The sequence below is a fragment of the Miniopterus schreibersii genome, assembly GCF_964146895.1.
Source record: "Miniopterus schreibersii genome assembly, chromosome: 15".
Classification (NCBI taxonomy): domain Eukaryota; kingdom Metazoa; phylum Chordata; class Mammalia; order Chiroptera; family Miniopteridae; genus Miniopterus; species Miniopterus schreibersii.
In genome coordinates this window covers 23,043,802-23,059,715 of record NC_138115.1, presented here as the reverse complement: position 1 = coordinate 23,059,715, position 15,914 = coordinate 23,043,802, and the positions used below count along the sequence as shown (strand labels likewise).

The 15,914-nt window shown below is 40.1% G+C and overlaps 1 protein-coding gene across 1 annotated transcript in view; it reads left to right on the top strand.

Annotated features, from left to right (window-relative positions):
- RAF1 (Raf-1 proto-oncogene, serine/threonine kinase) overlaps positions 1–15,914 on the top strand; it is a 66,314-nt gene that overhangs the window by 45,015 nt on the left and 5,385 nt on the right. Inside the window, exons 4-11 of the mRNA XM_081160050.1 lie at positions 1,033–1,135; positions 1,442–1,599; positions 3,520–3,618; positions 5,442–5,595; positions 9,078–9,105; positions 9,215–9,342; positions 9,701–9,818; positions 15,530–15,614. Of these exons, the coding sequence (XP_081016176.1) occupies positions 1,033–1,135; positions 1,442–1,599; positions 3,520–3,618; positions 5,442–5,595; positions 9,078–9,105; positions 9,215–9,342; positions 9,701–9,818; positions 15,530–15,614 (873 nt within the window). The remainder of the gene's footprint in view (positions 1–1,032; positions 1,136–1,441; positions 1,600–3,519; positions 3,619–5,441; positions 5,596–9,077; positions 9,106–9,214; positions 9,343–9,700; positions 9,819–15,529; positions 15,615–15,914) is intronic.

The following is a 15,914-nucleotide window of genomic DNA, read 5'->3' as shown; positions in this document are numbered from 1 at the left end:
ATCTTCAAAGCAATTGTCATCTTTATCTGGGTTTAGCCCCAGGTTGGTCCCCAAGCCAATCTGTAGTGCTTCTTAAAGACTAGAGATTCCACCTATGCAAGGATACAGTGAGAAGGCAACCACCTTCAAGCCAGGAAGAGGGCTCTTACGAGAACCTAACCATTCTGGCACCCGGATCTTAAGACTTCTAGCCTCCAAAAGAAAAATCTCTCGTTTAAGAAAAAGGCCAGAGAGATTCTGAGACAATGAGGAGCTTGGTTCATTCTCATCTAAGGCTGCATTGTTTTAGACCTATCCTAGGTTCTTTCTTGGATAGATAGCACCTGACGACTGATCGGAAAATAGGGCTGCCCCTCTTTTTTATTAGGGCAAAACAAGACTTCCCAGATCTTGTATAGGGAATTATATTAAGGGATCAATTGCTTACTATTGGATAACAAAAATGAAAACAAAAAGGCTGGAATAGTTTTCTGGTAAAGGGAGAAGTTTGAATGATGCTATATTATGTATTCTCTTCCTACTTGAAAGTATTCATCATTCAGGACAATGGACCTGATTAATTAGAAAAGACATGAGAAAGGAGCTGGGCATTACATTTTACTTCCATGTATCGATTTTTCTGTCTTGTATACTCTAGGCACAGAAAGAGTGGTCTCAGAGTAAATATTAAGACAGTCAAGTCTCCTGTCAACTTACAGACTTTGCAAACTACAGATTTGAGCCTATTATTTTTTAATAGAAAATTGCATTTTACTTGTGATTCCTTTCTTTCTTCTAGATTGAAGTAGGCAAGTGAAGAGTAAATTTTGCACTTAGTAGTATTTATAACCTGTTTTATAGGATTTTTAATAGGATTTTAATATCACAAAGTTCAGTTTATTGCATATTTACATTATCATGAGATTGTTCTATTTCATTGTTTAAACCAACCAATCTGGATTCCAATAATAGGCCCTATTGTTACTATTGGTATTGAACTCTTACCTTGTTTAAACATTTCCCTTTCATACTGTTTTTTTTAATCCTCTTTAGTAAAAAAGCACGTTTAGATTGGAATACTGATGCTGCCTCATTGATTGGAGAAGAACTTCAAGTAGATTTCTTGGATCATGTTCCTCTCACAACACACAACTTTGTAAGTTGCAGATCTCTTCTCTCTGTGTGGCATGTTTAGTGTTTTGGCCAGCAGGAATTTCTCAAAGGCAATAAGCATATATGTTGTTGGATTGTTTAAAGCTCTAGTTATGCCAGTGTTTTATAGTAAGGCAATTTAGGCTTCATTAGTCACAGATATACTTTAATTTCTATGTATGAATTTTACAAATGGAAGTATGATTCTTTATTCTGTGAAACTGCTTGGGGGTCAAGAAGGAAATTCTTTTGCCTTTTGTCACCTTTCATTTATTCAGCATAATTTATACCAGTGTTCTTGTTGCTCCAGGCTCGGAAGACCTTCCTGAAGCTTGCCTTCTGTGACATGTGTCAGAAGTTCCTGCTAAATGGATTTCGATGTCAGACTTGTGGCTACAAATTTCATGAGCACTGTAGCACTAAAGTACCTACTATGTGTGTGGACTGGAGTAATGTCAGGCAACTCTTGTAAGGCATCATTCTTTTTTAAAATAATATAAGGGGTGGGAGGTATAACATCTTTGGAGGGTGCTTATTGTATATTTGACCAACAAGTCGGGGTTTTAGACTTGGTAAATGAATTGTCATGATCCGGAAACCATCTACTTTAGAAACATGACATTTCTGAAACCAGTGAGTTTTAGTGTGGCATAACTCTTTAAAATGAGCAGGTAGCCTGGCTGGACGTGGCTCAGCGGTTAAGCTTCAACCTAGGTTCGATTCCTGGGCAGGGCACACACCCGGGTTGTGGGCTTGATCCCCCAGTCGGGGGCGTGCAGGAGGCAGCCGATCAGTGACTCTCTCATCATTGATGTTTCTATCTCTCTCTCTCCCTCTCCTTTCCTCTCTCTGAAATAAATAAAGATATATTTTTAAAAAAATTAAAATTAAATGAGCAGGTAGGACTGTTACCTGTCATACAGAGATTGTCCTACTGTGACTGAGTACAAAGGGATATAAAAACCAAAAAGACAGTATCAGCTCTTAATTCGCTAGTAGACACTATCTTCACCTCAAACTGCAGAAACAGTCTTGAAATGATTTGAATGTAAAACCTTAAAAGACATTTGTATCCCTCAGGAGATCAGTTACCAAAATATATTTCATATATCAAATAACTTTTAGTAATGTTTAAATTAAAAGTACATATTCCTGCCTGGCCTGCATGGCTCAGCGGTTGAGCATCGACCTAGGATCCAGGAGATCACGGTTCGATTCTTGGTCAGGGCACATGCCCAGGTTGCAGGCTCAATCCCCAGTAGGGGGCGTGCAGGAGGCAGCTGATCAATGACTCTCATCACTGATGGGTTTTTTTGTTTGTTTTTGTTTTAAATATATCTTTATTGATTTCAGAGAGAGGAAGGGAGAAGGAGAGAGAGAGAGAAAAACATCAACGATGAGAGTGTCATTGATCAAGCCCACAACCCGGGCATGTGCCCTGACTGGGAATTGAACCGTAGTCTCCTGGATCCTAGGTCGATGCTCAACTGCTAAGCGACACCTGGCCGGGCATCACTGATGTTTCTATCTCTCTCCCTCTCCCTCCTCTCTGAACTCAATAAAGACATATTTTAAAAAGTAAGTACGTATTCCAAAGTGCCTTTTTAAAACTGTTAAGAGGGATATGAAAAGTCAAAATCTTACCCTTTTTTGAGCGATAAGCTAAGGCAGTATTATTAAGCCACAATGGGAACATCTTTATTACTTTTGTGGTAGTGACATGTTGTTTTTGCAGAGACCCTGTGTAGGATAAATGGCACAAGCTTTGGAGTCCAGCAGACATGGGTCAAAATTTCAGTGTTGTCGTTAGCTAACTATATAGCCTCCTCTGAGCCCCTTAGTTTACTTGTCTGAAAAAACAAGGTTATTTCCTTCCTTGCAGTGTTCTTGTGAGGATTACCTAAGGTAACATGAAATTGGGGAGCACAAGTGCTCATCTCATGGAAAGAAGATGCCCAATTAATGTCAATATCATTTTTCCTCTTATTTATGACTTTTGGTGCTGAGTGACTTATTCTTCATATTTCAGTCTTTTCATATATGTGTTTCCAAGACAAAATGTTTCCAAAAAAGCTCTTCATGATTTATGTTATAAAGTGCCCTACTGGAGCTTTAAAAAATGTTATTTTGGCATAGCCGGACATTGGGCCAGTATGTCCTAGAAACACATAGAGCCTCTATGTTCATTGGCAGGTCACTGTTGTTCACAATATGTAGTCACTCAAATCAAGTCATTTGGGTTGGTGGTCTCTTTACTCTGGGTAGCCTAAAGTGGTTGAAGAAAATGTGAAGAGTTCACTTTGAGGAGCTGTTAATTTACAAGGCAAGGCAGGCTGACTGTAAAATTACTGCAAGTCTATAAACTAGTCTTTCTCTGATTTCATTTAGATTGTTTCCAAATTCCACTATTGGTGATAGTGGGGTCCCAGCACTGCCTTCTTTGCCAGTGCGTCGGATGCGAGAGCCTGTTTGCCGGATGCCTGTTAGGTAATTTTTTTTTTACCTATAGCTTTCTTTTTGGGAAAATTACATTGGGGATTTGGGGAGTGGGATTGAATCCTGAATACAAAAGAAAAGGGTTATGTTGCATTCTCTTCTTTTTCTGTGTAAACCCTTTGCTGCTTTATTGGTGTTACAACAAAACATCGAACTTACTTTTTGTGGTCCTGTAGTTCTTACATACTGGAAAGTGAGTCTGACTAGAGGTTTCTTCTATTATCATAGTATGCCCCTTAATATCTCGTCATATTTTTAAAACCTTGAGATTTTGCCTTCTTCAGTATATAGTGAGGTGAGCCTCAGGGAAAGGGTCCCAAAACTTTGGAGTGTGATGTAATAAAAATGAAACTTTGAAATGCTTATTATGGCCTTGCTTTGCTAAGACCATGATATTTAATAGACTGCTATCTTTAAAAATAATCTAGTTATATTTTTAATATAAATATTCTTTGTAATGTAGCTGTGCATTTGAACATACCTTGTCTTTACTACTTTCCAGCTTTAAAATGAGAGTTTTGTTGACTTCACATCTTGCTTTAGTGTTACACGTGAATTTGGAACCTAAAATAAAATCTACATCTTTGTCCAAAATCTGACTTTAAATGTATATATAATTGTATAATATTTAATGGCCTTTATGAAACTGCCATAGAATTGTTAAAAGCAGATTTTAGAACAAGGAATTTGTATTGGAACAGTATCTGAATATATACTTTGTGTACGATTTTATTTTTCTTGATAATTTGAAAAGGAAGTCTGACCAAAAAATCTGTACTTGCTTCTGAAGATTTCAGTGAAAAAACCAGGCCTCTGAGGGCATAAACATGGAATTACCTGGGAAGGCCATTTTTCAAGGCAATGGAACAATTTCCATTAGAAAAACTAGCCTTTTATCCCTTGAAGTCATGCATGGTGTTACTTGAGTCTGAACAAAACATGTTAAGAGCAAATAGTGAAAATATTATATTTAATGTGTGTTTGCAGTCTGGTTTGTGGGGAGTGGCATTGTAAGAGGCCAGTTAGGTATTGCAACCTAAAAACTGAAATCACATTAATAGAGACTTTGTGAGCTAGTTACGGGAGGAGAGGATGCACAGTAGATAAAATGCTGGCCTTTTTGTAGACATGCTTAGCAGGTCTAACCATCTGTTAAATAATTTTCCTTGAAGTTCTCTGATTTAGTCTCTAAACTGGGCAAGTTCCAGCTAGCTTAGTAGGTTGGCAAATGCTAATATGTTCTTCCTCATAGATGATCTAAAGATTTAGAGTATTCATTCTCTAGAGGTGATTTATTAAAAAAGAAAACTTACAATGTGTTGTTCTTTTCATGTGAATTCCAAGAGCATATATTATTTCCTTTTCAAAAATTTGCATGCAGAATTACCTAGACAGAAGAAAAATTTTAAATGGTGCATATTGAAAGAAAAGAACATTTTGTAAAAGGTGTTGTATGTAGTAGAAGTAGGGATTGCCCCAGAGTATCTTTCCTTAAAAATATTTTTTTAATGATTTTTTTTTTTTTTTTAGAGAGAGAGGAAGGGAGAGGGAGAGAGAGAAACATTAATGTGAGAGCTCATCATTGATTGGCTGCCTCCTGCATGCCCCTTACTGGGGATCAAGCCCAAAACCCAGGCATGTGCCCTGACCAGGAGTACATTCTGCCACCTTTCAGTGCACGGGATGATGCCCAGCCAACTGAGCTACACCAGCTAGGGCGCCCCAGAGTATCTTAATGAAGTAGGTAGTTAGGACTTTTCTAGCGGGGAGGCATGAATGTCAGTCATGGAATTGTCTTTCTCCTCCTCACCTAGTTCCCAGCACAGATACTCCACGCCCCACGCCTTCACATTCAACACCTCCAGCCCCTCCTCTGAAGGTTCCCTCTCCCAGAGGCAGAGGTCGACGTCCACACCTAATGTCCACATGGTCAGCACCACCCTGCCTGTGGACAGCAGGATGATCGAGGTAATTGGGCCCTTTGGGGTGGTGATGGGAATCAGTCAGCTTATTTGGGTGGGATCGACTGTTGTGCCAGAGAGTTTTGGGTTTCAAACCTGGTAAGGAATGTTGCAGCACTTTCTCAGATCTCTAGACTTTGAATGTCTTTTTTATCCACTACATCTTTAGACTGGTGAACAATCCGGTTGGTGTGTCATCAAATGGAGAGTTAAGATTTCCTGAAGTGATGCTAACACTTGAATTCATTTTTTCCATGTCAGATTTGAGTGGGATTTCAGTGAGCTAGTGAATAAGCTACATAAAGAGTAGTTTCATTTTGCTGTGGGAAAGGAAATAACAGTGATGGAGAACTACAGACTCTCTGAAAGACTTTAAATGTTTTTATTTAGAAATCAAAGGGTGGAGTCATAGGATTTTAATAAGCAGGTATTTAGGGAGATGGGAAAGTGCCTAAAGCTAGTGTTTTCAAACTGCTTTTTCTTTTCTTGGCTTTTTGGTATGTTCTGTTTGTTTGGTTTGCTTTCTAGTTCATCTTTAATAACAACTGAATACACTTAAAAAATACTTCCTTTGTTCTTTCTTCTTCTTTATTTCTCATTGCTTTGGACTAGCATAACAGCCTGAATGCTTCTCCCAGGGCGTGGTCCAGAGGATTTTGTTTGAGGGGAAGAGTAGGTATTCTTCTTCATGCCTTTGCTTTCTTGTCAATTAACAGGATTGCTAAGACTGTCAGATAGTAGACTATCAAAAATGAAACAATCATTAAGTTAAATTTTATATTTATTGTCAGACTTGTTTTCATGGTTTATTTTCTTTTTTTGGTAGTAGAGTACGTAGGAGTAAAAAGAAATACTGTTTGTGGTATTGCTGATGGGTGAAATAAGTTTCTCAAAGTGTGATTTTGAGGCTAAAGGCATTTAAAATTTTTTCTTAAAAATCAATTCCAACCCAAGACCAATGCTAGATTTATTCGGTTGGTACAACATCACTGTTCTCTTTATTATCCTTGTTTAGACACCAAATGTGTCAGTTTGGTGATATGCCCTGAAAATCCTTTGTTAAAAGCTTATCAGACACAACTGTGCTCTCTCTATATCATGATTTGTTCCTTGAAAAACCTCCGGGACACCTGCCATTTCAGGCACAGTTTACTTCACTCAACCCTCAAACCACTTAGGCGTACTTGTGCTACCAATCAGAGGTGGCAGAGACTCAAAAAGTTGGCTTCTGAATATGGAGTCTATAGTAGTCATTTGTTGAGCGAGAGGGGCACTTTGAATATCACAGTATTATTGTGAGGAGGTCATGTGCATGTAAGTTATGACTTTAATTTCTATTTATCATAATTAGCCCTGATAATCATACAGTAATATACCAGTTACTTTTTTTCTATTATATGACTTATTCCTGTGTAATTATTCTTAGAGGAAACATTAAGAGTGAAAAATCTTGAGTTTTTACTATAAAATGACTAGCACTACTGTTATGTTTAATCCTCCCTGTACTTTATTTAATCCTCACCCAAGGATATGTTTTTATTGATTTGGGGTTGTTTTGTTTTGCTTTGTTTTTATTGATTTCAGAGGGGGAGAGAGAGAAACATCAATCGGCTGCCTCCTGCACTCCCCCTGCTGGGAATCAAGCCCACATCCCAGGCATGTGCCCTGACTGGGAATCGAACCTCAGTCTCCTGGATCACAGGTCGATGTTCAACCGCTGAGCCATGCCGGCTGCGCTGTTTTTATTGATTTTAGAAAGAGAGTAAGGGAGAGGGAGAGAGAAACATCAATTGGTTGCCTCCCATATATGCTCCAACAGGGGATCAAACGCCTAACCTGGGTATGTGCCCTCACTGGGAATCGAACCCTCTCTGCACTTTAGAGACAGAGCACATTTTGATTTGTTTTTTTAATCACAATTCAGCATTTTTTAAGTATACATTCTTGTTTTAAGCCATTTATATTTCTCTTTAATATTTAGATTCCAAGATGACTGAAAATCCCTTCTAGGATAAATCAGTCCAACTGTAGAAATTAGCACAGAATAAAATATGAGGTATATAATAGATACAGGAAAAAAATTACTGTGACATTAAGAAAAAATCCTAGTGCATGGGAATATAATTCTGGTCAATAAAAATAGATTGTGTCATGCTTTGACTAAAAACAAGTAAGAGATTAATTGGATAATAAAGCATAGCTCCTGTGCATTCTAATAAAATTCAGGTTTATTTTTGGCCAGTGTTTTTTCCACCTGGCAGTCATTTCTACTTAAAAACATAGAAATTCCTGGACTTGCCACCTGCTCTCTCAGACATGCTTATTCAATCCTAGTGGGGGTAGGAAGGGGTGGGAATCTGTAATCTTAAACACCTCTCTAAGTGATTCTTGAAGACCCACCAGGTGTGGGAACCCCAGAACCAGGCTTTACTGTAAATTCTGAAGATGCTTTGGTGGGGCTACCAAAGGCAGGGAGGGGCAGCTTGGTTTATGATTTTTCTTTTAATCTTGTAAAGATGTCATAGAGTGGGAGCATTCCAGTAATAGTTTTGTGAAAAAAGTATCTTGTCTTTACTGTGGTGACACAAAGAAAATAAAGAGAATAGGACTTCCCAGAAAAATATCCTTTTTGAGGATGTGAGGCCAAGTGGTTTTATATTGTAATTATTTATATACTTTTAAGTGAAGATATATAAAATGATGATTTAGGTGTTGTGGAGGGCCTTGTAACTTAAACTGTTTCACCCAAACAGTTTGTAATAAATTCTAAAGACAGCATTTGACTTCTTACCTGAGTAGAATGTAACTAATTTCAGAGCTTGCCCATAAGGTCTGAGGAGCATTTTGTGGTGAACAAAGCTGAGATCCATGCCTATGGTTTCTTGTTCTATTTCTGCCACCTACTGTCAGTATTACCCTGGCCAAGTCTCATGACCTGCTCTAATATATTTTCTTATATGTAAAATGTAGGTGTTCGACTAGGAGATTATGATCCTTTCATCTTTCCGTGATTTTAGGCTCGGAAAAAAGTGATATAGTCATGGTGTTCACCCATATCAAATCCATCTTCTGGTCAATGTGCCCTAATGAACTCCCAGAAGAGTAAAAGTGAGCTTGTCAGCGAATCCCCCACTTTTTTTTGAGCCTCACTGGAGCAAGATCCCCAATCATTGGAAAGATCTGAGCTGATAGTAACTTTGCTAGTCTTCCTAAAGAGTATGTTTGCTGTGTGCATTGCTTTCTTCTGAGATAATTTGGTTTTCATTGTATATGAAAAATTAACATCAGTCCTCCTAATATTTGATGATAACAATCTTAGAGATATTAGTCACTGACATTTGATGAATTTAATCAAAGGGAAGTGTGTAATTAGACTGTTTGTGTTTTAGAGGTTTTGTAATCTTTGTTCCTGCAAATCCTCCCTATCCCCTTCCCCAGAGAACATCTTTTTCCGTGCAGAAATTGACCAGCTTTCCTTTTCTGTTTCAGGATGCAATTCGAAGTCACAGTGAATCAGGTACTTGTCCAAAGTCATTTAGCGAATAGTAATGGGCTTTTTCTCTTTATGCTGTGTATTTTCTCTTGGCTTATCCACGTGTGGATTCTGTTTGTCTTGTCCATTAAAGCCTCACCGTCAGCCTTGTCCAGCAGCCCCAACAATCTGAGCCCAACAGGCTGGTCACAGCCCAAAACCCCTGTGCCGGCACAGAGAGAACGGGCACCGGGATCTGGGACCCAGGAGAAAAACAAAATTGTGAGTATGACCAACTGTATCTCCTTTAGGTTAGGGTTCAGTAAGAAAAACTTAAGTCAGAAATGAGAATGCTTTTAATTTGGGGAAGGAGGGGACTCTAATGAAAAAACATTTGATGAATCGTATTGTAAATGTCTGTGCCATTTTTGGTGTGCTTGCATTGGGAAAACTTGCTGGTTTGTTGTAAGGGAGGGTGCAACTAAAATGATATTTTCGGAAAAACAAAAATTGGAATTATAGTTAATATGTCTATCTTTAAAAGGTATGAAAATGTATGGAGTTGATCTTTTCTTTGAAACCCTTGTTAAACAGACCTTTACCATTCCGTGGAATAGATTTAATGACCTGATTGTTTCAGAGGCCTCGTGGACAGAGAGATTCAAGCTATTACTGGGAAATAGAAGCCAGTGAAGTGATGCTGTCTACTCGGATTGGGTCAGGCTCCTTTGGAACTGTTTATAAGGGCAAGTGGCATGGTAAGTTGGGCCTTTACGTCAAGGGGTAAAATCAAGTTTCAGTCCAGAGAGCATCAAGGGGGGAGGATTCGATTCTGCGGCTCACAGCAGCACTCTCCAGGGATACTGGAGTGCATCTGAAGATTGAACTTAACGTTTCAGTGAGATTTCATAGCATTCTTTTCAGACTCCACAATGCTATAGTTGGTTATAAGGGTTTCAGGATAATTGAAAACTGGTGAGTTGAGCCCTAAATGTCAAGTACTCTTATAAACTGACTAGATACAGGTTGCACGTGGGACATGCTTTGAAGCTTCTTAAATGAGTAAGAGTCTGCTGCTGTGAGGGGAGCATGGATTCTAGAAACTTAAAGCTGGAAAGCACCTTAGAGATTTTACATGCAAGAAAACTGAGGTCCCTAGAGGGGAACCAGCATACCCATGGTCAAACAGTTGGGCACAGGAGAGCCAGAAGCTGCCTGCAACAGCTTCTCTTTGCTCTGCTCTGGGATTGGCTATGGGAATCCCTATCAAATAGGGAAGACACAGGCTTAATTCTTGAATCTGTGGAGTGTTAGTGTTCTTATTCTAGAATCGCTTTGTCACTTGGAAGAAATGTACCATTGTAATGTCTGTAGCCACAGCTTGTGTATTTGGCAACTAAATACTTAGCATTTTTTGTCAGGTTTTTAATGCTCCTGGCTTTAGGATGTTAGCATTATAGGGAGTATTGCCTTGAAAATGCTACATGTTCCTAAGAAGACATCTCTTATAAATTCAGATTTTAATAAAGCAAAAAAATCAAAACAAAAACTAAAAATACCTAAAGTGCCTAGGTGCCTATATTTCTACTTTGAATGCTACCATATTATCTTTATTTGTAAATGGGCAAAGATTGAGAGAAGGGTCTCACATGAATGGAACATTATAATTAAAAGTTCTGAAAACTGAGAAATGCCTCCAATATTACGTGTACCTTACGTTCATGAATATATGGGTTTGCCACTTGTAACTAATCATCTGACAAATTTCTGGTTCTTTAAGGGACTAGTACAGGATTGAACATTTATAAATTACACGGAGGATGATTCCTTTTCCTTTGAAAATTCCATCTAGTACACTAGTGGCCTGCCTGTGGGTCTCTGAGAAATTATACTATTGCAGAATATTATCCAAATAGATGTCACGAATGTCTAGGTGACCCCTTAGGAAAAAGAGTACAGTTATGTGGGATGCTGTATAATATAGAGGTGCTTGTATCTGAGACAAAAGGCTGATAGTAATTGTAGGAGGTGGAGCAGTGAATATTGCTTTTAATGCTTCCATTAGGAGCATTTAATCATTTTTATACCACATTTCTAAAAGCTTCAGCTAAAAGCCAATAGATGTATGCCCAAATTTAAGTTTCCTCTGATCGAGCACATGTTAGATTTGCCACAATACTGCTTATGAGCTTGTGTTTATTCTCAATGTGTGAGCTTTTAGACTGTGACAAGATGTATTTGTTACAGTGTTACTGTCATAAAGACTCCTGTTAGAAGATAGATAACACTCTAATGCTTTTAAGATTCTAATTTTTTAAGGAGTCTCAAGTCGGAGGAACGAGGAGCAATGGACTTTCATGTTAGCCCCTCAGAGTGAGCTATGGTCTCTGAATAAAGAAAAATGGGAGAGTCACGGAAACCATAACTTCTAGATTGAGGTTCTGTGGTATACCTCCCCCGCCCCCTTTGTTACTGCTTTTCTGGTTCCTGTATACAGTGTTTTATTCAGTTTGTTAGTCAGAACTGTTTTGGTGATTTTTAAATTTTTTATTCTGGCTAGCAGCTGTGAAAGTAAACAGAAGGATCTCAAAGCAGCTGAGATGGAGACCTCAGTTCCATGAACTAAAGCTCACCTTATGTAAAGAGGCCCTTGAGCTCAAGCACAGAGGCTCCTTTTAAGCATAAGTTTGGGATCTGATTTGCTAGTCTCCACTAATTACAAACAACACGTTAAAAGGAATGAAGACAGCAGTAGAGGCTGTCAGACTAATGGCAGGGACGATCACTGACAGCGTGAGAAGGCAGCAAAACCCTGGAGCAGATCTACTTAGTGTGAGGCAAGCAGTCTGGTGTAACCCTTGTCTGGGGATCCCCATCTCAGCTTAAGGCTGAAGTTTGTAACTTTAACTGAGTCAGTAAAGAGGTGGGATGGTGTTCATTGTATTCTGTTACAGAAAGCAGGGTATGGATAAGTTGTAGACAATCCCAGTGGTTAACCGGGGAAATGAATTGTTTACAAAGGTTACAAACATTCACAGTTTACCAGTGAGAGCAGCTCTTCCTTCTTCACTGATGATGAAAGAGATATCAACATCTCATTAAAAACACAATAACCAATAGGAACATGTCTTAACTTGTTGGTACTATTTTTACTTCTGACTTGACTGTTAAGGGAAAGGAAGAAGTTCTGGTTAACTACTACCTGTAGCTACCCTCCATAAAAAGTTCCCTGGCTGTTTACCTTTGTCATTTATATTACTTGCTAAAGTAAATAAGTACCATTCTTTAGATGTTGTATGATTGCCAGCTACAAAGGTATTTGGATAGTTTGGAGAGCAGCCTTTGTTTTGGGCCCAGACCTAATTCTACAAATTGGGGGCTAGGCAAGGCCTGGGGACCTCAGGCTGGGCACTGAGTCCTGACTCATCCTCCCAGAAATGGATTCTGGACCTGGGCTGCATACAGCTAAGTCTTCAGTATTCCCCACCAGAGGCTGTACCCACTCCCCACTCCAGAGCCTCGGACAGCTTATTGAGTCATAACTTATCTCGCTGACAGTTGCATTTTAAAATTCATTCCTTTGCAGTGCTTTCTGAGCATTCTTCTAATACCAAGCATTCTTTAGAGGTTAGAAATGAAGCAGTGAACAAAAGAGATAAAAATCCTCTTAATGGAATTTATATTCTGGTGGGGACAATAACCAAAAAAAGTATATAATGTATTTTAAGTGCTAAGCAGAAAAATGGAGGAAAGCAGGTATGGAGTGGCAGGCCCAGTTCAGTGTTTGCAGATTGGAAAGGGAGGAGTCTGCCGAGGAAGTGGCATTTGTATGAGGCCTGATGGTGGTGCAACTTGGGGAAGAAGCAACAGCAGGTGCAAAGTGGATCACTCACCTGCCCTGTTAGAGGAACTCAAGGAGGTCTTGTTGGCGTCAGTAGAGTTAATGAGGGGAAAGGCTAATAAGAGTGAGGTCTGGGGGTAGGGGTTGTAGGATCCCATGAGAAATCATTTTAGCTCTGAGCAGTTTGACCAAGTAGAAAACTGTTCTTTATATGAGTTGAAATGAGTTTTCCTATGTTTGCCTATTGTTCCTAACAGAATGAGTGCCTATCATGGCAGTTCTCTGAATATTTACATGTAAATGAGGAAGTGGGGTCATATGGAGTGTGGGTTTCAGTGAGAAATTGCATATAATTGTTGTTATAACTGTTCACTGTAAGCCAGCTGGCAGATGGGTCCCTGTGGGGGCCATAGGGCTCTGTCCTTGGTTTGACTCTGTTTAGTCTTCCTATCAGGGACTTGCATGACGACTCTGGTATTGTGGATGACACGAGGAGTTGTAATGTTTTTTTGTAATGTATCTTTGGTTAATAGGATTTAGATGAGAGGATTTGAACTGGCTGTGATGACAGAACAAAGAAAAGATAAGCTTTTTAATAGGGATAAGTCCTGTTCACTCTTCCAAAAAATGGAGTCTAGAGGTGGAAGAAGTTCAGCTGACTACCGGGCCAGAGTGAGTCACTGTGAGCAGCAGGCTTTGGCTCCCAGTGAAGCCTCTGAGTTCTGAGGTTGCATCATTGATTAGGTCCAAAAGTGGTTCCACTGGGGATGAGTTCAGTGACAACTGGAGCATGTCCAGAGGAAAGCTGTAAGAAGGGGAAGGGCTCATGAACTAGGAAGTTCCTGAGAAGCCACCCCTTCTGAGGAACAATCCAGCATCTCCCCAAGCCTTCCTCCTGCACCCCCACCCTGGCCTGTCCCTTTAAAGCTCTGCACAGTGCCTGGGCCACCAGCATCCTAGCCCCACTGCTCAGTTGACTGCCACATTGGGTCATTTTACCTTCATAGGGTTTCTTGCCTCCACCCCCTCCTTTCTGTTCCCATGTCACCACTATGCCTGCATCTTACCTGGGCTCTTGCAGCAGGCTTCTCCTTGGCTTCCTTCCTATCCTGCAGGCACCCAAATCCCATGCCAGAGTTTTCCAAGCACAGCTAGTATTCTCCTCCCCCCCCCCCACCCCCCCCCGGCCTCACCTCACCTTTGTTAATCCTTCCCTCGGCGTCTATCCCATTCCCTTTAGACCTTTCTGCATCCTCTCTCCCAAGAGACTTAACCCTCCCCATCTTGGCTCAGACTGCTCCAGAATGAGCAGTTATGCTGAAGACTGTCCTACTCCATCATAAGGAACTTGAGGCTGGGGCTGCATCTAGCTCCATCTTCCTAGATAGAAGGCAGCTCTGAATATAGTGTGCATCTCCCATCCCAGGTCAGCAGCCCTGGGCCCTTGGTAAATACATGTGCCATTGAATTGGATGAGAACCTACTGTGGAAGGTGTTAAGTGGGGACTTTAGTTTTAGTTGATAAACCAGAGATCACAGTACAACAATTTAGGACCTATCATAAGAACTATCAGTTGGTGCTCCCCAAAAATGAAGTGAGGAATGCGCCAGTAGAGGTTGCAAGGATATAACGTACTTGATATGTGGAGGAACTGTCACCTCCAAGGTGCCTTTCCACGAACTCCTACTTCATTTGATCACCAGAAAGCTGTTTTAGTAAATTCGCTTGCCATGAAAATCTGAGCTCCTAAAAGGGCTTCAATTTATTATAATTTCTATGATAAATGACATAAAAGCACTTCTGAAATTGGCTTCTAAATTGGTAGCACATATAAAGTAGAATTGATCCATGGATATTCTAAGGTTGTATAAAGAGGCGCCTAGCAATTGACAGTGATGAACAGCCACTTGTCAGTGTTGTGGTTAGAAGTAGCCATTGGAGTCAGACTGGGGTTCTAATCTTGGTTCTAGCACTTTGGTTTGTGGTTATGTGACCTGTGACTAAACTTTATTTTCTGTAAAATGAGGCTAACTGTACTTATGTCATAGGGCAGCCATGAGGATTAAATGAGATAATGCCTGTGAAAACACAGACTGTCAGGGTATAGTAAGCAATGACTATTAATCCTAAGAAGTCTTTTGAATGGTACTGAAAGCAAAGCAGCTTAATTTCAATATATATATTTGATTTTGTACAGTGGACCATCTTAGGTCTTATTGAAATGTAGCTGCTGAGTTTAACAACTGCTTGCTAAGTGGGTTCCTTCCTAGCACCAGCCTTCTGGCCCCAAAGATTCAGTATCTGCTGGGACATTCATGTCCACCCACTGATGTCATCCTCATAGGCCCAGGCTGTGACCTGTCACACATCACCTTACCTCAGGATGCCAGATTTAATAGGAATAGTTTAAACCAAGTCTGTTCAAGCCTGTGGTGTGGTATTTTAAGGACAGGAGTGTAACTTCTGTAACTTTTTTCAGCTACTTGAATAATTTAGAAATTTGCATATTTGTTCCATCTGTTTAGGCACAAGATTCTTAAATGATTCACTATATTTCAAAACTAGGGTATATGAAAAATAAAGTAATATCATTCAACTGATTGTACTGACTACACACTAATTTGCAGGAGACGTTGCAGTAAAGATCCTAAAGGTGGTTGACCCTACACCAGAGCAGTTGCAGGCCTTCAGGAACGAGGTGGCTGTCCTGCGGTGAGTAGAAAGCTGGCCTGTCCGGCTCCCCTGGAGTGGCAGGTGTGGGGCATGGGTGGGGCATGGGTGGTGGTACACAAACCACAGAGTAAGTGGGCTTGCACTGTGCAGACCTGTCTCTGAAGACCTATGGCTGGGACTAGTGGTTAGTGATGTTCACTGTGGAGGCCTGTGGTTGAAACTCCTCCCTTACAAGTGAAAGGGAGTGGAAGGTTTCCTTCCAGTGTATGTGGTTGTGAAACATTTAGAAGAGCCCCTTTTGGTGAACAGACCCCCTTCCACTGCTTTAGTTCTCTGGGC